Raw genomic sequence first — 23,442 nt, 5'->3', positions numbered from 1 at the left:
CCCCCATGCTCACTCCCCACCCCAACCCTGACCCCCACGCTCACCCTCCACCCTAACCTCACCGCCATGCTCACTCCCACCCCAACCCCGACCCCCACTTTCCACCCCAACCTCACCCTCACCTCACTCCCCACCCCAACCTCACCCCCATGCTCACTCCCGACCCCAAGCCCCCATCACCTACCTGCCCTTACTGCCCTGGAAGAAGTCCATGGCGAAGCCGAAGTAGCTGTCGTTGGGCCCAGCATAGATGGTGGGACGGTCCGAGTGCAAGTTGAAGGCCCGCACTGGCCACGGCCCTGGGGGAGCCAGCAGCACCTGGACCCAGCACCAGAGCCAGAGGGGAGGCAGCGGCAGCCACAGTCCCTGAGCTCCAGCCATTGTCCTGGCGTTCCTCCTCCTCTGCCTGGCAGGGATCGAATGCTCCAGGCAGGCCACTGCGAACAGCCCAGCCTGGTTGACGTGCTTCCGCCCCGTCAGCCCTGGCCGCCAGCAGGTCCTTATCAGAGGGGATGCAGCCACTTCCAGTGGGTCTTGGGCTCAGCCAGCGCTGCCCAGAGGGGCTGGGGAGAGCTCCCACCTGAGAGGGGAGCTGCACAGCTCCAGCCCTGCCAAGGCCCAGGGGGTGGGATTGGGTGGAAAGGCCCAATGGCTTAGAGAGGAGACCAATGAGAGGACATGATATGAGTCCAGGGGACAGCAAGAAATTTCCTGGTGCAAGTGCTGGAGGAACCAACTAGGGGCAGAGCTTTTCTTGACCTGCTGCTCACAAACACGGAAGAATTAGTAGGGGAAGCAAAAGTGGATGGGAACCTGGGAGGCAGTGACCATGAGATGGTCGAGTTCAGGATCCTGACACAAGGAAGAAAGGAGAGCAGCAGAATACGGAGCCTGGACTTCAGAAAAGCAGACTTTGACTCCCTCAGGGAACAGATGGGCAGGATCCCCTGGAAGAATAACATGAAGGGCAAAGGGGTCCAGGAGAGCTGGCTGTATTTTAAAGAATCCTTATTGCGGTTGCAGGAACAAACCATCCCGATGTGTAGAAAGAATAGTAAATATGGCAGGTGACCAGCTTGGCTTAACAGTGAAATCCTTGCTGACCTTAAACGCAAAAAAGAAGCTTACAAGAAGTGGAAGATTGGACAAATGACCAGGGAGGAGTATAAAAATATTGCTCAGGCATGCAGGAGTGAAATCAGGAAGGCCAAATCACACTTGGAGTTGCAGTTTACAAGAGATGTTAAGAGTAACAAGAAGGGTTTCTACAGGTATGTTAGCAACAAGAAGAAAGTCAAGGAAAGTGTGGGCCCCTTACTGAATGGGGGAGGCAACCTAGTGACCGAGGATGTGGAAAAAGCTAATGTACTCAATGCTTTTTTTGCCTCTGTCTTCACAAACAAGGTCAGCTCCCAGACTGCTGCACTGGGCAGTACAGCATGGAGAGGAGGTGACCAGCCCTCTGTGGAGAAAGAAGTGGTTCAGGACTATTTAGAAAAGCTGGACAAGCACAAGTCCACGAGGCCGGATGTGCTGCATCCGAGGGGGCTAAAGGAGTTGGCGGATGTGATTGCAGAGCCATTGGCCATTATCTTTGAAAACTCATGGAGATCGGGGGAGGTCCCGGATGACTGGAAAAAGGCTAATGTAGTGCCCATCTTTAAAAAAGGGAAGAAGGAGGATCTGGGGAACTACAGGCCAGTCAGCCTCACCTCAGTCCCTGGAAAAATCATGGAGCAGGTGTGACGAAGTGGGGGGTTTTCTTGTTTTCTGTCGAGTTTCAATGGTTTGCATGTGGAGGGGGTGGGACCCAGTTTCCCTGGGTGTTACTGGTTTAATGAGGTGAGGGGAGAGGGAATGTGTTTTGCAGAGGACCAGACAGAGGACTCGGGGACCCAGCTGATGGCCAGGAGGATGGATACCCCAGCGACTGGTGACCTGGCAACCCGGAGGCCCAGCTGAGGAGATGCAGCTGGTTCTGGCCAGTGGGCGGACAATGGGCTGCAGAGTGAGGACCCTGTGACCTAACCAGCCGGTTCCAGCCAGAGGACAAAAGCGAGGAGAGGAGGCCCCGGTTTACAACCCTGTTTATCTGGAGAGAAGACAATGGACAGAGGCAGGGCCTGGGGCCGGTGATCTCAGATGCCCAGCTGGGAGCAGGGGGGCTCTGGGCTGGAGAGGGGGAGCAGGCAGAGCCCACCTGGATGCAGAGAGACTGGGATGTGCTGGGCTGTGGGAGGCCAGGCCTGAGGCCCTGAGAGTTTCCTGTGCTGTGTTCAATAAACCCTCCTGTTTCATGCTGGCTAAGAGTCACTCTGGTCTAGGGAACAGGGGGGACATCAACCCCTTCGGGGGGTGGAGTCCCTGGGGGTCCAGAGCGAGTGGACTCCCCGAGGGGGCCCACGGCGAGAAACAGGTGTGCTAGGGCTCCGAGAGGTGCAGATCCAGAAGGTGGAGGGGCCTGACCCCGAGAGAGAGTGGACCCCCGAGAAGGGCTGTCTCACTAAAAGGGGGTCCTAGAGTGGGCACGATCTGTGAGTCCATGACAGCAGGTCCTCAAGGAATCAATTCTGGAGCACTTAGAGGAGAGGAAAGTGATCAGGAACAGTCAGCATGGATTCACCAAGGGCAAGTCATGCCTGACTAACCTAATTGCCTTCTATGAGGAGATAACTGGATCTGTGGATGAGGGGAAAGCAGTGGACGTGTTATTTCTTGACTTTAGCAATGCTTTTGACATGGTCTCCCACAGTATTCTTGCCGGCATGTTAAAGTATGGGCTGGATGAATGGACTATAAGGTGGATAGAAAGAAGGCTAGATCATCGGGCTCAACGGGTAGTGATCAATGGCTCCATTTCTAGTTGGCAGCCAGTATCAAGCAGAGTGCCCCAAGGGTCGGTTCTGGAGCCGGTTTTGTTCAATATCTTCATTAATGATCAGGAGGATGGCATGGATTGCACTCTCAGCAAGTTTGCAGATGACACTAAACTGGGAGGAGTGGTAGATACGCTGGAGGGTAGGGATAGGATACAGAGGGACCTAGACAAAATAGAGGATTGAGCCAAAAGAAACCTGATGAGGTTCAACAAGGACAAGTGCAGAGTCTTGCACTTAGGACGGAAGAATCCCATTCACTGTTACAGACTAGGGACCAAGTGGCTAGGCAGCAGTTCTGCAGAAAAGGACCTAGGGGTTACAGTGGACGAGAAGCTGGATATGAGTCAACAGTGTGCCCTTGTTGCCAAGAAGGCTAAGGGCATTTTGGTCTGTATAAGTAGGGGCATTGCCAGCAGATCGAGGGACGTGATCATTCCCCTCTATTCGATATTGGTGAGGCCTCATCCGGAGTACTGTGTCTGGTCTTGGGCACTACACTACAGGAAGGATGTGGAAAAATTGGAAAGAGTCCTGTGGAGGGCAACAAAAATGATTAGGGGTCTGGAGCACATAACTTATGAGGAGAAGCTGAGGGAACTGGGATTGTTTAGTCTGCAGAAGAGAAGAATGAGGGGGGATTTGATAGCTGTTTCCAACTACCTGAAAGGGGGTTCCAAAGAGGATGGATCTAGACTGTTCTCAGTGGTAGCCGATGACAGAACAAGGAGTAATGGTCTCAAGTTGCAGTGGGGGAGGTCTAGGTTGGATATTAGGAAACACTATTTCACTGGGAGGGTGGTGAAGCACTGGAATGGGTTACCTAGAGAGGTGGCTTGACAAAGCCCTAGCTGGGATGATTTAGTTGGGGATTGGTCCTGCTTTGAGCAGGGGGTTGGACTAGATACCTCCTGAGGTCCCTTCCAACCCTGATATTCTATGATTCAAGTGAAATTACAAGTGGGGAAATACACAACATGTCATTAGCCTGTGGATGTGGTTGTGGCCAGGAACCTAGCACGATTCAGAAAGGGACTGGCCATTTCTATAGGAAACAGGCAGATTCATAGCTGGCCTCATTAGTGCTAACAGTCACTGGACTGTGGAGGTGAAACCTGCTGCAGGGTTAAGCCAATCTCTGCCCGTCAGAGCCCAGGCTGAGGCCGGGGGTGATCATCACACAGCTGACACTGCAGTGTTCCTGCCCCTTCCTCTGCAGCAGCTGGTGCTGCCCGTGTCAGAGCCAGGGCACGGGGCCAGATGGACCCACAACATGGAGGTGGCGTCCCCGGGGCTTTCTCACCCCTTCCTGGCCAGAAGTGTCCCACTGGGCTGCCTGCTGCCCTTCCTCAGCACCAGGCGCAGCCTCACCCTCACCACAGTGTCGCCACCGCACTGGCAGGTGGAGAAAAGGGCCAAAGTGGCCCAAAGCCAGGAGTGATTTGGGGTTCCCAGCTTGAGGCACCCCCAGGGGCCCGCGCTGGCCAAGGGGGCTGGTCAGCAGGCCTGTCTCCTTGTCCCCCTGGGACTCGCCCAGCAGGCTCACAGGGTGGGTGTCCCCAGGGGGCAGACGGGGAGCTGAGGCAGAGGGTGTGACTTGCTCCAGGTCACACCTGGCTGAGCTGGGAATCGCTCCCCTTCACCCAAGCTGGGCCAGCTGCCCTAGCCCTGGCCATGCCCCCAGAACTCAGCCAGGCACAGAAAGTAGCACCAGGAGGCCAGCAAGGAGTGGCCTGGGGACCCTTCCTCAGAGCAGCAGGGGGCCCGGCTCCAGGACCAGGCAAAACCGCCGGGGAGGGTCAGGGCGCAGTGGTGCCCTGGGATTCCTGCTCAGAGCGGGAGCTCGCACGGCAGAAGTCACAAGGCCCTGGGGTGGGGGGAGCCGTTGTAGGGTGACCAGATGTCCCGATTTTATAGGGACAGTACCGATATTTGGGGCTTTTTCTTATATAGGCTCCTATTACCCCCCACCCCCTGTCCCGATTTTTCACACTTGCTATCTGGTCACCCTAAGCCGTTGTGCCTGCTGCTAGAGTCCCAGTGGGCCCCAGAGCCACGTTGTCGGGCAGCTGCAAGGCAAAGCCAGACGCTGGAGTCGGGGGCTCTCCCTGTCCCCTCATCGCACCCCCAGGAAGCTGCTTTGATGCCAGCACGGAAGCTCCTGCAGCACCTCGTCTGAGGTGAATGGTGCAGCTGGGGCTGTGCTGAGCTCAGGCTGCCAGGTTCTCCTTCCCCTCCTAGCCCAAACGCTGTGTTGGGGGGTGCTCTCACCCAGGGGTGGCTGTGTCTGGTGGGTGGTGTGGGGCTGTCTGGGATGGGGGTCTATGTCGGGGGGTGCTCTCACCCAGGGGTGGCTGTGTCTGGTGGGTGGTGTGGGGCTGTCTGGGGTGGGGCTAGGTGTCGGGGGGTGCTCTCACCCAGGGGTGGCTGTGTCTGGTGGGTGGTGTGGGGGTCTGTGTCGGGGGGTGCTCTCACACAGGAGTGTCTGTGTCTGGTGGGTGGTGTGGGGGTCTGTGTCGGGGGGTGCTCTCACACAGGGGTGTCTGTGTCTGGTGGGTGATGTGGGGCTGTCTGGGGTGGGGCTAGGTGTCAGTGGGTGCTCTCAAACGAGTGGCTGTGTCTGGTGGGTGGTGTGGGGCTGTCTGGGGTGGGGGTCTGTGTCAGGGGGTGCTCTCACCCAGGGGTGGCTGTGTCTGGTGGGTGGTGTGGGGCTGCTCTCACACTGCACCCCAGAGATGGCTGCATTTCAGGGTGTGGCTGAAACTCTCCATAGCCGGGGCTGACATGCCCAGCATATGGATGGAGGGACGGGGCTACTGGCGGAGTTGGGGATTTCAGGCTGCCCGGCGTGAGCCCAGAGTGGGGATGACGGGGAAGGTTAGCCATGGAGCAGGATCTCACTGCCACGGAAGCTGCATGGAGAATCCTCCATCCAAGGCAGGGGGAGGCAATTGCTCGGACCTGTAAGACCCAGTGCCCGGTCTCCTGAGCCAGACTGGGTTAAATATAATCCTGGCCTGGCCTGGCTTCCTGCCCCCCCGGCTGTGAGAGAGAGCAGCACGGTTTGCCTATCGCGCCACTCCAGCCGGCTTCTACCCGGGCAAAGAGGAAACCTCAGCGCAGCGGCTGCAGGAATTGCTTCTATTTTTAAACAGGTCTCTCCCCCCTCCCGCTACTGTGCACTTAGCCATGGGCCAGCTGCAATGTGTCGAGCAGCCAGGCCCTGTGGGCAGGACACCTGTGCTCTATTCCCAGGTCTGCCACTGACCTTGCGCAAGTCCCTTCACCTCTCTGAGCCCCTTTCCCCTCTCACCTTCTGTCTTACCTAGAGAGATTTTGAGCTGGGGGTGGGATGGGGTGGGGCACAGATCCAGTGCAATGTGGCCCTCATCACACTGGGGACCTCTCCTGCTGGGCACTAGTGTAGTAATACGGTGCTTGTGGCTGAGGGAAACTGAGGCACACAGCAGGGCCATGACTTGCCCTAGATCATGCAGCAGTCCCATGGCAGAGCCAGGAACAGACCCTAGGAGTGCTGATTGCGCTAACTGGTGGCCACGCTGCAGCACTCCTTCCTCGGGGCCAGCCGAATGCAGGGCCCCGCTGGCAGCGAGCGCTCGGACCCGAAATGGACAGCGATTAGGACCAGTCTAGCCCCAGCACTCAGGGTGGCCCAGGATGGAGCTGGGGGGTCAAGAGACCTGGGCTCTACTCCCGGCTGGGTGACTTGGCAAGTCGCTGCCCCTCTCCCTCCTTAGGGCGAGGTCTGGGGCACCGGGGGGCCCTAGGAACTGCTGTAATCCACCAACCGACAGGCTGGGCCGGGGATGATGAGCGCGGGAACAAGCTGGGGGCACTGAGGGTGCCCCACTCATGCCATGCAATGAGCTGCAGCGCTGTCCTGCTGCCACCCCCCAAGCTCACCTGCACTGGCTCCAGCACAGCAGCTGCCCACGCTGGGTGCAAGGGTGGGAACACCACCCAGGTCCAGCCTAGCTTCCACTTTTGGATTTGCTGCAGTAAGGGACCCCTCCCATGTTCGCCGGGGTGGCGTGGGCGGGGGGTGGTCAGTGCTGGGAAATGCTGGCTTCCTTTCCAAGGAGGGACGGGTAGAAAAACGGCCAGTAAATCCAGTCTAGTACATGCACAGCCTAAGCCAGGGTACATGAGACAGAGGAGACAACAGGGGGGCACAACACCCCAGGCCACCCCGGTCCGCAGGATAGGCAGCAGCCCCGGCACACCGTCTGCCTGACCCCGGGTGAGCCTCAGGCGTCCCAGCCTCAGGGGGTGCTAAGGCGGCCGTAGGAGGTGTCACGGAGTCCCTGGGCGATGCTCTGGAACTGCTCCCCACAAAGCCAGTCAGGACTTTGGGGAGCCTCCTCTCCCTCAGAGCAGACTATCTTCAGGGCAAGAAGCTCACACGGCTTCACCTCCTGGGTCTGACCTTGGAGCATTCAGCATATGCCCCTCCATGTGCTTCCCACAGCGAGTCTGCCCAGGCGGGGTCCTGCACCCCCACTTCACAGTCAGACGTGACTCTCAGCCAGCCAGTAAAACAGAGGTTTATTAGATGACAGGAACACGGTCTAAAACAGAGCTTGTAGGTGCAGAGAACAGGACCCCTCAGCTGGGTCTATTCTGGAGCCCAGCGAGCCAGACAACCCCGTCTGCTCTCACTTCCCATCCCCAGCCAGCTCCCAACTGAAAACCCCTCCAGCCCCTCCTCCTCTGGGCTTTGTCTCTTTCCCAGGCCAGGAGGTCACCTGATCTCTTTGTTCACCTTTAGCTATTCCCTTGCAGGGGGAAGGGCCCCAGCCATTTGTTGCCAGGAGACAGAGTGTCAGCCATTTATGCACACTGGAAACTTAAGAAATACATAGGGGAAACTGAGGCATCCACACAGTATTCAGAGGAAACATTAAGAACAGTCCCACTCCGTCACAGGAGGACACCGGGTTTGATGGGGAGCTCCCGCCCACAGAGGGGGCAGGATGGTACTTGTTGGGAAGTACTAGCGGGACAGGAGCAGGGGCCAATGGCAGGGCAAGGACCAGAAAAGCCTTGAGAATGAGGCTGTCACGTGGGCTTGATGGGGTGGCACAGGGGGAGCCCGTGAGCACCTGGCAGCTGCCCCCAGGGCTGGAGTCAGTACTGACAATTTCTAGCCCACAAAAGCTTATGCCCAAATAAATTTGTTAGTCTCTAAGGTGCCACAAGGACTCCATTTTTTCCCTCTCTTCCCTGCTGCCTAAAGAGGGGCCCGGCCCACACAGCTGGCCTTGCTCTGTGCTCAGACACTAGCATGTGTTCTGCATTAGCATATGACACAGAGAAAACAACAGGACACAAGCTGGGCATTGAAAAGGGAATTTGAGCATCACAGTCCAGGCACAGATTAAGACAGTGGGGAAGGCCAGTGCCAGCCTCCGTCATGCAACCTACAAGCACATCACAAAACAAACAAGGGTCTTGGTTTTATTTCCCGGGGTGGTGTGGGGGAGGGAGGAGAACCTTTGGCTCCAAACTCCCCCCAGGCTTTGCCACTCATAGCAGGGCACTGGCAGGAACTCGCTGTTAATAAAAGCAGGTGAGAACTAGGTCATGCTGCTTCAGCAGCTTGCCAGGACAGCCTGAGTTGCACCAGGGAGAGGTAAGCCCCTGCCCATGGAGTCGGCTTCGGCTGTCTACCGCAGAAGCAGCCAGTGTGTAAAATGCCACCCACCTGCACGTGCCCAGGGTCCTACATACAGTGGTCAGGAGCAGGAGGGAGCAGACAGGGATGCACACGAAGAACGTGTGCAGGGGAAGGTACAGGCCAGGTAGCATTGGCTTGTGATGTACTGGCACCATGGGAAGGCTGCAGGCAGCGAAGAGAAGCTGTGGGTAAATGAACTCTCTAGGATGGTCTTGTTGATGTGGCTGTGAAATCAGGGCCGGTTGCTGAATCCCAGCTGGAGTCCCTCACCAATACCCCCTGGAGAATGGCTTTTAAATGAGAAGATATGAACCCCCCCAAGTCATTACTAATTAATTTCACACCAGGGTTCCCAGCCCGGGTGCTCCACACGCAGGTTAAGATGGTGCCATTGTGGCAGCACCCACAGCCAAAAGCTCACATAGGCACAACACTTTACACACAGCCTGCAGCTCCCCTGGCCGAGATGCTGCGTGGCCCAAGGCAGCTCCCTGGAGCCCTCCAAGAAGGCCTTCTCATGCACCATTAGTCTGGGCTGAGTGCCCAAGCCACAAGCAGCGCATTCTTCACCCAAGCCTATTCTTAGGTCAGCCTCCTGCCGTGGGAGTGCATCCGTCCCACACAGGAAGCAGCACGGGCCTGAGGCCCTGACAGCGAAGAGACTTATGGTGGAGATCTCACCATCCAACCAACAGGGAGGGGGAGGAGGCTAGTCTGAGCGGCTCTTCTCCAAGGCTGCAGGGAGCTAGAAGTGGCACAGCCCCCTTCAGGAACAGCCCCCTTCTCCTGCAAACAGCAGCAATTCATTCCCCTTCCCAAATCTCTGCCACCAGGACACCCTGCTGGAAACCTGGCTGCTCCTGGGGAACACGCTTAGCATGGGACTAGCGGCAACTGAGAGAGGCTGCGGGCCACCCTAGCACTGCAGGGCCTGACCCAGTACTTCTCAGCCACAAAGCAGGGTGGAGAAAAGCGGAAGGGGATGGCTCTGCTCCCAGAGAGAAACAGCAGCCGTGAGGACAGAGGGATGGGGGAATGGACAGTCCTGGGGCAGGAAAAAAGCTGCAGTAAGTAGTACCTGGTTGTGGGTGAGAGCAACACTCCTCGCCAGTGCTGCTACCTGGAAGGAAGCTGCAGTGTCTCTCCAGTGTTCATTTCCTGGACTTCCTGCACATTGCTCCTTTCACGGCAATGGGCAACTAGTCACCCCCAGGGCCATAAACTCGGAGTGTAGCACAGCCGGCAAGCATTGTCTAGAGCACAGGTCTTCAACCTCTCTCATTTGTGGATGCCTAAAAATTTGACTGGAAGTGCAGACCCCTTTGGAAATCTTAGACAGTCTGTGGACCCCAGGTTAAAAACCACTGGTCTAGAGCCTCTAGAAATTCCCTGAAAGAATGGGCAGATAAAGCCTGAGGGTCTGAGGTAAGCAATGGACCTTGGAAACCATGGCCCCTGATTTGAGGAAGATGAGAGGAACGACTGCTCACAGCCAAGGTGATCTGGAAATCATGGCCTTGCAGGTGTCATGCAACCGTGCCACTCCCAAACCACCCTTGTGGACTAGATAAAAAAATCACACTTGTCTGCACCTTCTTCCACCCCATCCCCTGCCCACTGGAGGCTAGTTACACTCTGAGGCTGTGGCAGGTACTGAATGCAAGTGGGATCGTGTTGGAAGAGCTCTCGCCCCTTCAGACAGACTGCTTGCATGGTCACCTGCTCATCGAGATGGAAATCCCTTGTCATCAACTGAATGCAGTCAGATGCCGTGGGGAAGTGCCCTTCCCAAATGGTTTGAAAGGTTGCCCACTGAAAGCAACGTCTGTGGCTAAGAAATGATCCTCTGCACACTAGGCACAAAGATGATGTGACAGGCCCAGGGTTGTGTAGGATCATGGTAAATTTCTAGTGAAATTGAGGCTGTGATAAAGGTCTGGAACTGCAGGACTCCCTTCACACAGAAAGTGTGTTATGGAGTAAGGCCAAGCCAGCAGGCCTCATTCCTTGCCAAGCTGCTGAATACATCAGCCACAGCCACCCATGTTCCAGAGTGGGGGAAGGACTGAACATGTTCATTTTGAAGCCTGATCCGGATTAGATATTTCGGATACACTAGGAGAAGTGGGAAGTTGGGTATGGCCCAGTGTAGCAGGAATCAAAAACCAAGTACATTTCTCCAAACAAACAACCCTTTAGAGGAATTTCCATCTTTCTAAACTGCATTTGGTGACATTAAAAATTGGGTATCTGATCTCCATGCTCTCATCTGAGTCCGAGTCTGGGCACTGAACTAACCATGAGAGCTTGAAGACAGCCCGAAGCAGTGACCTGACTGATTCTCCCTCCCCAGAGGAGGGAACCTAGGACTTTCATTTGCAGCCTTCCATAAGCTTCCAGCACCTAATGGCTGTAATTTAAAGCCAGCCCGGCCTGGCGGAGGATGCAACCGTGAGGGGCATTTTCAAAAGGAAGATCCAGTTCTCTCCTTGAAGCCCAAGGTACTAAGAAACAGGTGCTGCTGAAGGCCTAAAGAAAGCAACTTCTTTGATTAAGGAATGATCAGTTTGGGCTTTTTGTCCTCCACCTCCCCATCTCTACACACCAGAGACACACACACTGCTGGCAAGGCAGGGAACGGGTGGAAAGTAGCAGCTAAAGCTCTGGGAGGCAAGGCTCAGACCAGCAGCAGAGGTTTTTCTGCAGATGTAATTTCTACATAAATCTGGACTCTTAAGAACCCCCTCCCCCCCACATGCCAAGGAGGCCAGAGACCACATTTACAAACTGTGTCCTACCACATGGTAGGAAATGCTTGCGCTCACTGAACAGCGAGCTCTGGAAGACAGAGGTCTTTACATGATCCAGCAGTTCTTACTAGCAATAGTCTCAGTTCTCCTCTGTTGCAATGAACATTTAAAACAGCTGAAATTCAGACTACTGAGAATGCTACAAGACGACCCAAATTCCACCCCCAACTTCTCCATTTATCTACATTAACCACTAGCTGCAAGAGCTTGTCTTATGTTTTTGGGAAGAACTACACCATTTTTCCACAAATCATTGGTTTATTAGAAAGTTTCTTTTCCCTCATTTTACAGCATATATATATATATATATGACAAAGTTAAATACAGTCTGTTTATGCTTGTTAGGTTAATTTTTAGCACTATTCTGAAAGTCAACCCCCTCCCCCCACTGCAGTGTGTCGGGTGCCAGAACACGCATACTGAATCTAAAAGCTAATGAAGCTCAGCATTGAAACATTAACATTAATACTGTATCTGTTAAATATTTACATCAATTAAAAAACTGAGTCCCTTTATTTTAACAGGTGATTTTTTTCAGTGCTATTTGTTCAAAATGCAAATTCCTCTCTTTTTAACTAGCGAGCAATCTCAGGGCTTCAAATCCTTTGAATTTACACTCCAGATTTCTCAGTTCTACAGTGCTCGGGGAGTATGGGGAGGAAAGGGAAGAACAGGAATGCTAGTTATGCTTGTAGCCACAGCATGCTTGTTGCTTCATCTCAGAGCAGGCCTGTCTCGGCCTGGGTCTGACAGCACAGAGCATGGAATCTGGCCATGTTTCCAATCTAATCACAAGGGAGTTACTGTGAACTGTGAGAGAGTATGGAGCCCCGCACATTTGAAAAATGCATTAAACCAGAGAGTGGACTTTCACTCCTCCAAACCAAGCAGGAGAGCTCCTGTTTTAGGGCTGATGCAATGGGAACAGCTATTTAGCAGAGGGACTGAACTTCCAGAGTTCGTATTCTCTAAAGTAATGGGGCTGATATGTGAACAAATCCCTTCAGAAAAAGGTCACAGGTGGGAGGAGTCTGAATGAATTAGTGATCAACCAAAAAACTTCACTCAAAATAAAGAGCCACATTTTAAAGCTAACGGTTCTTTTATCATTGGAATATTGGACTTGTGCCTGACAAGTAGGTAGGGTGACATCTGCAAGTCAGTGGTTCAAACCCAGGAATAAACATGGGCATTTTGTTCTATACGGGACTTAGCCCAATTTCCTGACACTCCTGAATCTGCCATCAGGATCAGGTTCCTATGAAGCTGGCAGCTTAGTTCCAGATCACAAGCATGCAATATATACCTATGTTGCTTTCATCTGTACAGCATTTTACAAATCCAGCAGTCGTCACCTTCCAACGTGATACAATTCATTAGCTGTTAGAGTCATCAGTGTCTTCAATGCACCGCATTTATTCCAAATCTCACATTTTTCTTCTGCAAAATGCTAAATGAAGATTTTTTTTTTTTTACATTTTATAGTCCATAAAAACTCCAAAAATACATGAGCTTGATAAAATATACATGCTTAGTCATTTTGTATCTAGCTGAAACGGTAAGGTTAACCTTTACAAGTGTCTTATTTCAACTACAGCAAACATATTTACACAAAAGCCACCAGAACAAGTACCACTAAAAGAACTGGCTGTAAAAAATATTATTGCAGTATACTACAAATATGTAACCTTTTTTATATGAGCTACAAAAAGCAGCATTTTTACGTTTACAGAGTTCAGTGCAAGTCTTTACATTTAAAAAAATCCTATAAATTAATAAACAAACATCAATATTACAGAGAAAGGAATACACTTTACATATTCTGGTTAATTTCTCCAGATTGTTATTGGGTTCCAGTCCTCCATATTGCTTCAGCTCAGGAAGGGATTTTTCTTTCATTCTCAATCAAATGCCTCTTTTTTACACCACTTTGGGAGATCGGAGTATGAAAGATCTCTCTCAAGAGTACAGTGGTCAAAGGCTAGACCAAAGTCACAAGCCAGCAATCTGAGAACACCTCTCTGTTTCACACAAAAGGCTTCAGCGCACAGTCCTCACCTGAGAGCAGAATGTTAACGCAGGATGGAGAAGTGCCCAGCTTTGAACAGTTAGCTCTTTTGTTCAGTAAAGCTTTAAAATTAAATCCTATTTCCACCTTCACTGCGTACGTCAGACAGTGGGGGATGTGACATCAGGTACCAAGAAATCTTCTGCAATGTCTGCTAACTGGTTACTGCCCCAGCAAAACCAAGAGTGGCCATGACCTTCCAGCAAAGTCCTCTTGGCAGGACACAGCTGTCAGTTATTAAATGTTTTATGCATGCAGCATCACTGATTACAACCAGGATTCAATCATGTAGACCATTTTAATTAGATGACCTCATTACAAGGATTTGAGAGAGACAACCATTAGCCAGAGTGTGAAACCCTGTATGTAATTTACAAGAGAGCAGAAGGAAGATGAATAAAGATGTAAGAATACAGGAAAAAAAGCCTTTCACAAAGCATCTTGTCTCTCTGAATTTGAGATGACTCATCTGGGCCATGATGATGCTACATAAATATGTTCTCTCAGATGTGGAAATGTGAGAAAATCCCTAATAGTAAACAAATGCACACAACACGCACAAAACTGAACTGCTGCACCACAGGTGGCCTTCAAGCCAGAACCCACTTCCTCAGCTGCTAAGAGTGAAAGGAAATTCTCAGATCTCACCTGTCAGCTGGATCACCTTCCCCCCACTTTTCGAAATGTGCAAGTCTCCATTCTCGGAGGCTGAGTTACTTTCTCTTCATGTGCCATGACTGGGAGGGTGCTGTAAGTCCTGACCTGAGAAAATGGGGTGCAGCAAAGGGTGAAGATGTAAAGCTGTAGCAGCTGCAGCAGCAGCCGGTCGAGGGGCAAGAAGGGTTGGATAAAGAGCAGCATGGTGAACAGGATGAAAGGTAAAGGGGCCTGGATGGAGAGCAGACGCAGGAATGATATGTATGGGATGGCTGGCTAGAAATGTAGCAGGGTGCCCTGGAATAATAGAATGGGTTAAATGGGACAATGAAATGGGGGTCAAATGGGGCTGGGGTATATGATGAACCTGAGCCAGAGGCTGGGGGTGAGGGTGCGGGTGAATCCCGATAGCTGCAGCAGCCGCAGCGGCATGGTGCTGCAGAATGGCATGCTGCACAGTGGTGATGGATGTTGCGGACGCAGCTGCCGGCTGCTGAATGTGGATCGGCTGCAGCGCAGGTGCTGCTGGGGCCAGCGCTGCTGAAGCAGGAAAGGTTTTGACCTGCTTTGCTAGAAGCTGTTGCTGAATGTGCTGCTGAGCTGCTTGCTGAAGCTTACTGTACTTCTCCATTTCTTCAGGTGTGAAAGTGATTGGTTGGCTCTCAAGTGGTGCCAGGGAGGAATCTTCTGCTCCTTCTGGCTCTCCGTCAATGCTTGGCTCCCCACTCTGAGTCACGTAACCAGGAAAGTGTTCAACATCTGGAACTAAAGGCATCATGCTGGTTTCTACAGGGACAGGCGGGTTACCACTCTCCACGGGTTCTAATGCATCACCATCATTGGGATCAGAGAGATAGTTGTGTGGCATAATTAGTTCTCCAGAACTGTAGCATTCGGGAAGTGCCTGCGGTTCAAGAGGAACTGGTGGCGTTTCCACAGCAGGTTCAGCAGGTTTCTGTTCTTCCAGGGGTTTGTCCTGCAGCAGCATCACCACCTCCTCCTCCAGCAGAGGCTGGACTGCCAACTGACTCTCCATGCTACCCTGGGGGACTTCCTCAACCTCTGACAGCTCCTGTTCCTCACCCCTCTCTACTCCCAACTCTTCATACCTCTTGGCATTTGGTTTTCGGATCGTAGGGAGCTTCCCAATTAAAGGGAGAACTGGTTTGTTGCCTAATGAGGGGGGAAGCTTAGGGCCAAAGTACCCCTGTGGAGGATCTTTAAGTTTTATCCCAACCTTGTTCGTCCCTGCTAGCATTTCATCATTAGCACTGGGCTTCTTTTCAACCTTCCTGGACTGAACCTTTTCTAGCAGCAGTTTTGCTGTGACCGAGTTCTTTTCTTCTGGACCACAATCACTTTCAGGAGCTTTTAACAAGCCAGAACTACAGCTATTTTGAGGGAGAGAACTAGTTACCTTTGTTTCATCTCCTCTGCTCTCTTTTTTCAAAGCCCCTTCACTTCGGCCTGCTCTGAAATAGTGCGGAGACTGCGAGCGATATATTTTGGATCTGATGAAGTCTCTTCGCCCAGATCTCCTGTCTTCAGGGCTCTCATGATCCCGAGAGCCCTTTCTTGAAAGAGATCTCTGTGAATGGCTTCTTGTGCTCCGGCTGCGATCTCTGCTGTAGCTCCGACTCCGTTTCCAACTGCGGCCAGTTACGCTTCGACTTCTCCTCTTGCTTCGACTACGGCTACAACTGCTGCTCCGTGTTCTACCCCGACTTCTTGTTCTTGACCTTCCCCTAGTGTGGGTTCGGCTCCTGCTTCGACTTCTAGACCTGCTTCTACTTAGACTGTAGTCATCTTCTGAGGAGGAGTACTTGTGCCTTTTTGATCTGTGTTTTGAGCTGTTGTAGTCAGAATCCTCTGAATCATGAGACCTCTTTGAATGACACCTTGATCTGTCACTGTAGTCAGTATAGCTATCATCTGAATAACTTCTCCTGCGACTATACCTACTGTGGTCTGAAGAGGCATCGGAACTCGTTGAATATGACCTTCGAGAGGACCTGCGAGAAGAATGTCTTCGCCCTGATCTGGAACGGCTTCTGGAGTGGTCGCTACCAGAGTCATAGTCATCACTGTACTGTGACATGGATTTCTGTCGGAAGTCTTTTCGGTGAGAGCCTTCATCACTTTCATAGTCCCCACTACTCTGCCGGCTCCTATGGCTGGACCTGCCAAAAGAAGGAGCAGAACACCGCTTCTTTGAGGCAGAAGATGATAGCTGCAGGTCAGTCTTGTGTTTTTTGCTGCTGTGCTCTTGGGAAGAGTTACCACTGTCCTCTTTTTTGCCACTAGTCCCCTCTTCCGCAGAGAGTGCCTTCCGCTGAGGGTCCTGAAAGCAGTGTTTTTTTTTCTGCAGATGGCTCCCCTCCTCGGGCACGTCAGGTTTCAGCACCCGCTCAGATTCAGTAGGAAGAGACGATTTGCTTTTTTTGTGTTTGTGTTTTTTCCGTTTCTTGGGTTTCTCCTCCCTCGTGTCAGTTTTTCGGCTTTTCTCTTCAGCTTCTTCCTTGTGTTTACGTTTGTGCTTGCTGGACTTTTTGTGCTTCTTTTTCTTTTTATGTCTGTGGGATTTCCCAGCCTTGTCTTTTTTACTGGCTAGAGTTTTACTACTGTCATCTGTTTCTTCCACTTTGCCAACGCTTGCCAAGCTGGACTCCTGCTTGCTCTGGGTACCACAGACAGAGACAAGTTTATTTTCTGGTTTTGCAGCAGAACTGTTAGCTGTGCTTCCTCTTTCTTTGCTTTTGCTTATGTGACTAAATTCTGTGGACTGTATATTTTCCTTAGAAAGGCCTAATGTGTCTCTAGGTTTTTCTGCTCCTTTCGCTTTAGCATCTTTGTTACGTGACAGCTTAAAATCAAAATACAAGGGATTACAACTGTATGAAACAGATGGCTCTGCCCTGGTGAATATAAGAAGTTCTGATGGCCACTGCAAAGTAGTGCTTTCATCTTTACTCAAAACTGGGAAAAAGGGTCCCATTGGATGCTTCGGTCCCTCGATGACTTCTTTACAACCAGGGACAGGCTGAGTGGCTTCTTTAGTAGTGTCTTGATCTGGGGGATTGCTTTCTGTAGACAGCTTGCTTTCTTGTACACTTGCATTTTCTGGAATTTCTTTTGCTTCTGTTTTGCTTCGGTGATCTGCAAGTTCAGTTGTACTTGGCTCCTTCTGCTGCAAAGTGCACTCGGCTGCCTTTTCTGTGTGCTTGCCAGCTTTGGGTTTTGGAGAATTACTCTTTTTACTTTCATGCACCGTTTTTTTGCTTGCATTTTCTGCTTCCATTTGCTCTGTGGACTTCATGAAAAGCAGGAACTGAAAGTTCGGTTTTACTTTACAATGGGCTGGGGGAATATAATGATAATATTCTGGCTCTAGTGGCACTGGTCCTTCTTCTCTTCTCATCTTTTTTAACTTAGATAATGTAGTGGCAAGAGATCCATTGTCTTTTTCGTGCTGGTCATCATCTTCAACTCTGTTGTCAGGACTATTTGTGGTCTCGGCCTCACCGGTCTTCTGCAAAGTCCCTTGATCGGAGGAGGCTCTCTCCTCAGTTTTTGTTCCATCTGCAGGACTCGATTCCTCCACATGGTCCTTGAAAACAGATGCTATAGACTCGAGCTTTACTGGAGCCTTCTTGGCAAAGGAGAATGACACTCCTATCTTCTGCAGTGGAGTTCCCAAATTATTCTTAATGCCAAAACTGATTGCCTGTGTTGCCTGGATTGGCATCTGGCCGCCTGACGGAACAGTGCTGCTGACTTGTCCAGTGTTCAGAATGACTCCCCTGTCCACGGTTATTTCTGTAGACTGGCTAGAAGTTGTTTGGATGGAAGAACTGCTGATAGCTGCTGAATCATTATCATCATCACCACCTTCTTCATCTACAGCCACAGTGGTCGTTTTGAACATGGGCCCGCTTCCAGGAGCGCTATGGAATGTTTTAAAATAGAGGGGAAGGCTGATTAGACAGATTCACATAAGCTTATAGGTGGCATCATACCTCAATTTAAACAATTTTGCTCCTGCCCATGCTTAATTTTTAATGCCCTCAGGCCTGTTCTTAGAATAATTAAGTATATGGTAAATATATTAAAACAATGGCTTTACACTCTTTTCAGGGTAACTTTTACCCAATACTGCCCAATGTCTTGCATTCTTTAATATTATGAAGAGCTGTGGGCTACATCTGGTATGAAAGACAAATACAACTGTTTTGCATAGTGATTAATTTACTCATCTGAATGTCAATGGAAAGAAGGCTGAGGCCCCAGCCTTGCTATTTACAAACACATCACTTCGCAATGGCTCAGATGCACAGCAGCAAGAATGATGTACAGGTTACAAGCAGTAGTTTTTGTAACCTTTTTATTTCAGGCGAAACCCATTTCTGTGCTGTCTAGCCATGGCCACAGATCTCTACCACTCACCATTCAGTTTGCTTTCTCTGCTCAGCCAGTTCGTGTAGACGCCGGAGGGCTCTCTCTTGCTTCTTCTCATCTTTACGTGATCTTGAAGAGACATTGCGAGCAAACTCCCTTTGCTTGAGATCTTTCAACCTCTGTGGCAAGAGACAGTGAGAGAGATCAGATGAAAATGGCAAGTGAATCAGTGCATTAAAGAGTTTCTCTGCTGTAACACTGGAAAGTGTGTTGTCATCCCACCCCACCACTAACCAGTACAAATTTACTAAGCTAAGATGGAGTGACAGCATCTTAGTCCAACAAGCCAAATAGAACACATTGCCATCCTCCCAATAGTTAAATGGAAAGACAACTGTTGATCACTTTTGGCTACTACTTCATATCTAATATCTGCAGTTCCAATCAGTGTTTATACGTTTTCTTTAGCATGTATAATAAAGCTGATTTCAAAGCAACAAGCAAATTCTGGAAGGAAAAAAAATGACTTTACTCTGCTGTTCTTGCAGGGTGCAAATATACTTGACAGTGCATGACAGAAGTCTTGATAGTATGCGCCAAAGAATGAAAAGGGATTAGCTAGTGCAGAAAAATTATCCAGGTACATATCTTGAAAAGCAATGTACAAGTTACAGCTGGGGAGGCGGAGTGTAACTAGAACTGAACTCATTATGAAAGTGATTGTTTAATCAACAAAATAGAATATACCTTTTACCATGAGCAGTAACTCATTTTCCTGTATGTAGTGTTTGGACAGTGTGGAAAAAATTCCAATATTAGCAAGAATGCAGCATGGCTTTGCCAGTTTCTTAGAAAGTCCACTGAAAAAAGAATCCGAAGTGGCACTGGATACCAGAGAGGCATGGACTGGAAGCTTGGGGTGGAATGGGGAAACAGAGCTAGGTCCAAGTAGTTTAACATTTTCTTGACCTAGGATGTGATTTTCAAAGCCCCTAGGAGAGCTTGATCCCCAAAGCCCATTAACTTTAATAGGCTGGGTGTTCAAACCCATTGGACAGCTTTGAAAAATCTGTCTTAAACCTTAGGGAAAAAATGCTTTTTCCACTGATTAGCTTGCAAAACTACACAATTAGTTTAAGAGTGCTGTCCTGATCCACAGAGAAAACCAACAAGCAGCTCTGGCTAAGATTTTCAAAAGGGACTAGTGATTTTGACTGCCTGTTTTTTAGTGCTAAACCTGAGACACTTTAAAAGGGCCTGATTTTCAGAAAGCACTGAGCACTTCCTCTGAAAAACAGATCCCTGTAAGGTGTGTCACATTGAGCTCCTAAAAATTGGGGCATTCAATAATCAGTAGTCACTTTTGAAAAACCTTGGCCTATAATTTAACAATTGTTTACTTCAAAATATAACCTTTACCAAAGGCTGATTCTTGATTAGAACAGAACTGCAGAGATATTCGTCACATGCTAGGATCTGAAAAATCCATCAAACGGATCAGGTTTGAGGAACTGATTTGACCCAATGTAAAGTGAACATTGCTTTGTGAAAAAGATGAAGATTTGACAAGATGGGGGATTCTCTTACCTAATAATAGTTACTAAATGTGATTGAGCTTTATCAAAATCAGAAGGGAGGACACGCGCACACACACAAAATTAAAAAAAAAAAGAAAAAGAAATACAGCTACAGACACTAGTAGAAGGAAACTCACTCTTGTGATCTGGACTCCAAAATTAGAAGGATTTGCTTTCAACACATCAGCTGAAAATGTCACATCACAAAGAAAAAAGAAAGTAAAAATATAACAAGAGTGGAAAAGAGAAAAATAAAAGCAAGCATTACTACACAAGCGCTCAGTATATCTGCAAACTATTATATTGACTAAGGAGCTGATCCATCAAAGCTAAAAGGTTCAGTTTCAGGGGTAAGAGGAAGGGAATGCACGTACATACACACACAGCGCAATGATCCCACCTACTTTGACCAGGATGAAAAAGGCTTAGGGTTTGGGGGAAGGTAATATGTTAAATAATGAATAGTAAATTTCTTTCTAGAGGAAGAACAGGCTAAGCAATGGTATCAGCTTTTTCATGCTGATTAAAACTGCTTATCTAAATGCTCCAGGAAGTTAAAAGTCACCAACAGCTGGCAAAACAATTTAACTGGGGTTCGATGCCAAGTTTCTGGATTTTTCATCCATTTGGGGGGAAAATGACCCAGCTATTTACAATAAAAATGAATTACAACTTTTCACTTTGTATGAGTAAATGGAGGGTGCAAACACTGAACTCCCAGAAACCCACTGCCATCCTTCAGATGTGGCTTTAAACACCCATCTTTGAAACTTAAAGCAGGCTCACTAGAGTCGCAGGCTCAAATTTGGTGGTGTTGCCCACAGTGTAATCTTGTTTTCATTACACACACAGTTTAACCAGACAACTAATGCTTCCTTCAACGCTGCTCTTCCCCCCCCAGACACCACCACTTTTGATTCTGAAGTGAGATATGCAATGCAAAGCACTAGGAAGTGCAGTATCACTATACTATACTAATATACTGCAGACTACGTAAAGGAAGGGAATGACAGATAGCGAAGTTGGATCTTTACCTGTGATTTGGGCAGACAACAGTAATTACACCGTTTTCAAGAGCCAAACCGACAGTGTCCTAAAGACTGTGCTATCCCCCACCTCCAGAAAAACTATCTGATTTTACATAAACTCTACATAACATGTCCCAATCCACAGTGTATTCCAGACGCTCTAGCTATCAACATAAAAACATCTGTGTATTGTCAACTATTCTCAATCAGTAAGAAAGTCTAAGTAAATATTAGTGCAATGGGAAATTCATTTACAGTATGTTCTTGATAACTATGACCGGTGAATACTGGACTACAGGACACGTGGCATAATTCCTTTAATACCAACAGACAATGGTCAGGTTAAACTTCAGCAACAGTGTACGTTTACTTTATTCACTGGATGTAAGGATAATCTGGCTGCTAGCTTTAGCATTTTAAACTGTCTCACAGCACTGCACCATCATTCTTCAGGGTTGTACCAAATAAGATGTAAAATGAGGAATATTATGTACCGGTAGTTAGTCTCTGGCTCTATGAAAGATGCTTTTTCAAGCAAAAAAGTTTGGAAATAGCCAAAATGCCAAGAAATCTGGCTAAATTGCTAACAAGTTTCACATACAAGTAATCGTGGAAAAACAAAAGACCAGTTTACAAACCTATAAAAACAAATTACTATGGACACAAGATCCAAAAGTCCTTGTTCATAGGCAATTTGGTAAGTGCAAAACAACTTGTGGAGTGGTCTTATACAAAGTCCTGCTATGGAATGAACCATTAGCCCCTCCTTTCCAAGTCCAGAATTGAACTAAGTAGCACATATGAACACACCAATGGAGGTCAGTGGTGTCAATGGAACACACTGATGGACCAGTCAATGAAATTACAATACTAATAAAACCACCCACCTACCCAAACACATAATTGGGATAGAGACAACCAAAACTGTCAAGGCCTAAATCTAGAGGAATCCGTGATTATGGGATGCCAATTTAAATTTTTCAACACACAAGGCCTTAACTTTCACAGAAAGCTATTCAATAAACAATCTGCCTTAATTTTTCCATCTAAAATCCCTAAACAAATGCTCATCTAATTGTAAAGTCCCTAAACTCATCACTCCTTTCTTAAATACTGATTAATAAGAGACTTTTCTGTTATGAACTTTACTAAACCAAATTACAATTTCATGCTACAAGAGGATGTAGAGATCAGGAAATATTTTTTCCTGAAAAGAAAGGGGAGAAAAAAAAAAAAAAAAAAAAAGAGGCATGGCTTGAGGAATTGGCTTTCCTAGGAAGCAGCAATGCTTTCCAAGTAGCAAAACACGTACTGACCTACTTCAGAATGATAGTTACCAGAAAACCAAGAGTATTAGTCACCACTTTATTAATCAAAATGCAGTAATGGTTATACTGAGAGATCACTTTCACAAAAATCGCTTAAACTGGCCAATCAAGAAACACACAAGTCTCCAGGCCTTGAAATGAATTTTACCAGAATGTAGACACTTCAGCACTGAGAACATCATAAAACACTCTGAAATGCTTCATCCCATGGGATTGGTGGTGTTTTCATCCACAGCCACCAACCTCAGCTTGGATGGAGTGTGTGAATATTTTCATCTGTGACTTAGGTCTTGATCCTGTGCCCACGGAAGTCAATGGCAAAACTCCCATTGATTTCAAAGGGGCATGATCAGGTGCTTTCAGAACAGGTTTTCTAGAGCTCTATAGTTACCATAGTAATCTGGTGCACAGAGAGACAATTGGTAAAGGATGCCATGAGATGCTGGCATTTAAAGCAACTAATTTACAAAATATGCCCACAGACTTCTCGAACTAGCTCAAACAGGCTACATTCCTGGATGATTTTAAATTTATGCTACATACAAGACTCTGGAGATATGCCCATCATAGGCACGTAAGGAAGACACAGTCAAGACAAACAGCCGCTCAGTAGACCGTGTAAGAATGAACAATAAAGCCAGAACTCTGGCCCATTATGTAACCAAAGCATTCCAGGCTGAAGTTCACTTTACATCATTTAATCTGGTATTAATTTTATTAGGGTACAAAGACAGTTGAGTCTGCTGAGTATTTATTTTCAGCTCAGAACTCTTTGAACAGAAGGAGAAGGCTAATCTGAAATAAAATCATGCATAGATCTCAGTTGTGGGGAGAGAGGAGAAAAGTTTACTCATGTTCTTTAGCATGTATCTGCCTTTAGATAGAACTCAAGTACAAAGGACTTCACAAAGTGAAGAGAATATCCTGAAGCTACTCGGTGTTATAAAGTAGAGACTCTGGCAACACTAAAGCAGTAATAGTCTGCCCTCAAAATGAAACAAATCT

The 23,442-nt window shown here is 48.9% G+C and overlaps 2 protein-coding genes across 20 annotated transcripts in view; both read right to left on the bottom strand.

Moving 5' to 3' along the window:
* Positions 1 to 889, bottom strand: part of ITGA2B (integrin subunit alpha 2b) — a 65,177-nt gene extending 64,288 nt beyond the window's left edge. Inside the window, exon 1 of the mRNA XM_024104593.3 lies at positions 185 to 889. Coding sequence (XP_023960361.2) covers positions 185 to 381 — 197 coding nt within the window. The 5' untranslated portion in view covers positions 382 to 889. The remainder of the gene's footprint in view (positions 1 to 184) is intronic.
* Positions 890 to 11,622: 10,733 nt separating this feature from the next.
* The window catches only part of GPATCH8 (G-patch domain containing 8), an 88,554-nt gene continuing 76,734 nt past the window's right edge, over positions 11,623 to 23,442 (bottom strand). For all 19 annotated transcript variants that reach the window (XM_042844824.2, XM_065577521.1, XM_065577506.1 and 16 more), the window contains 2 exons: positions 18,553 to 18,683; positions 11,623 to 18,053 (listed from right to left, as the gene is read on the bottom strand). In XM_042844824.2, coding sequence (XP_042700758.1) covers positions 14,177 to 18,053; positions 18,553 to 18,683 — 4,008 coding nt within the window. In that variant the 3' untranslated portion in view covers positions 11,623 to 14,176. The remainder of the gene's footprint in view (positions 18,054 to 18,552; positions 18,684 to 23,442) is intronic.

Source organism: Chrysemys picta, chromosome 24, assembly GCF_011386835.1.
Source record: "Chrysemys picta bellii isolate R12L10 chromosome 24, ASM1138683v2, whole genome shotgun sequence".
NCBI classification, from domain to species: Eukaryota; Metazoa; Chordata; order Testudines; family Emydidae; genus Chrysemys; species Chrysemys picta.
Note: the sequence above shows the minus strand (reverse complement) of the source record. Positions and strands in the feature narration are given on the sequence as shown.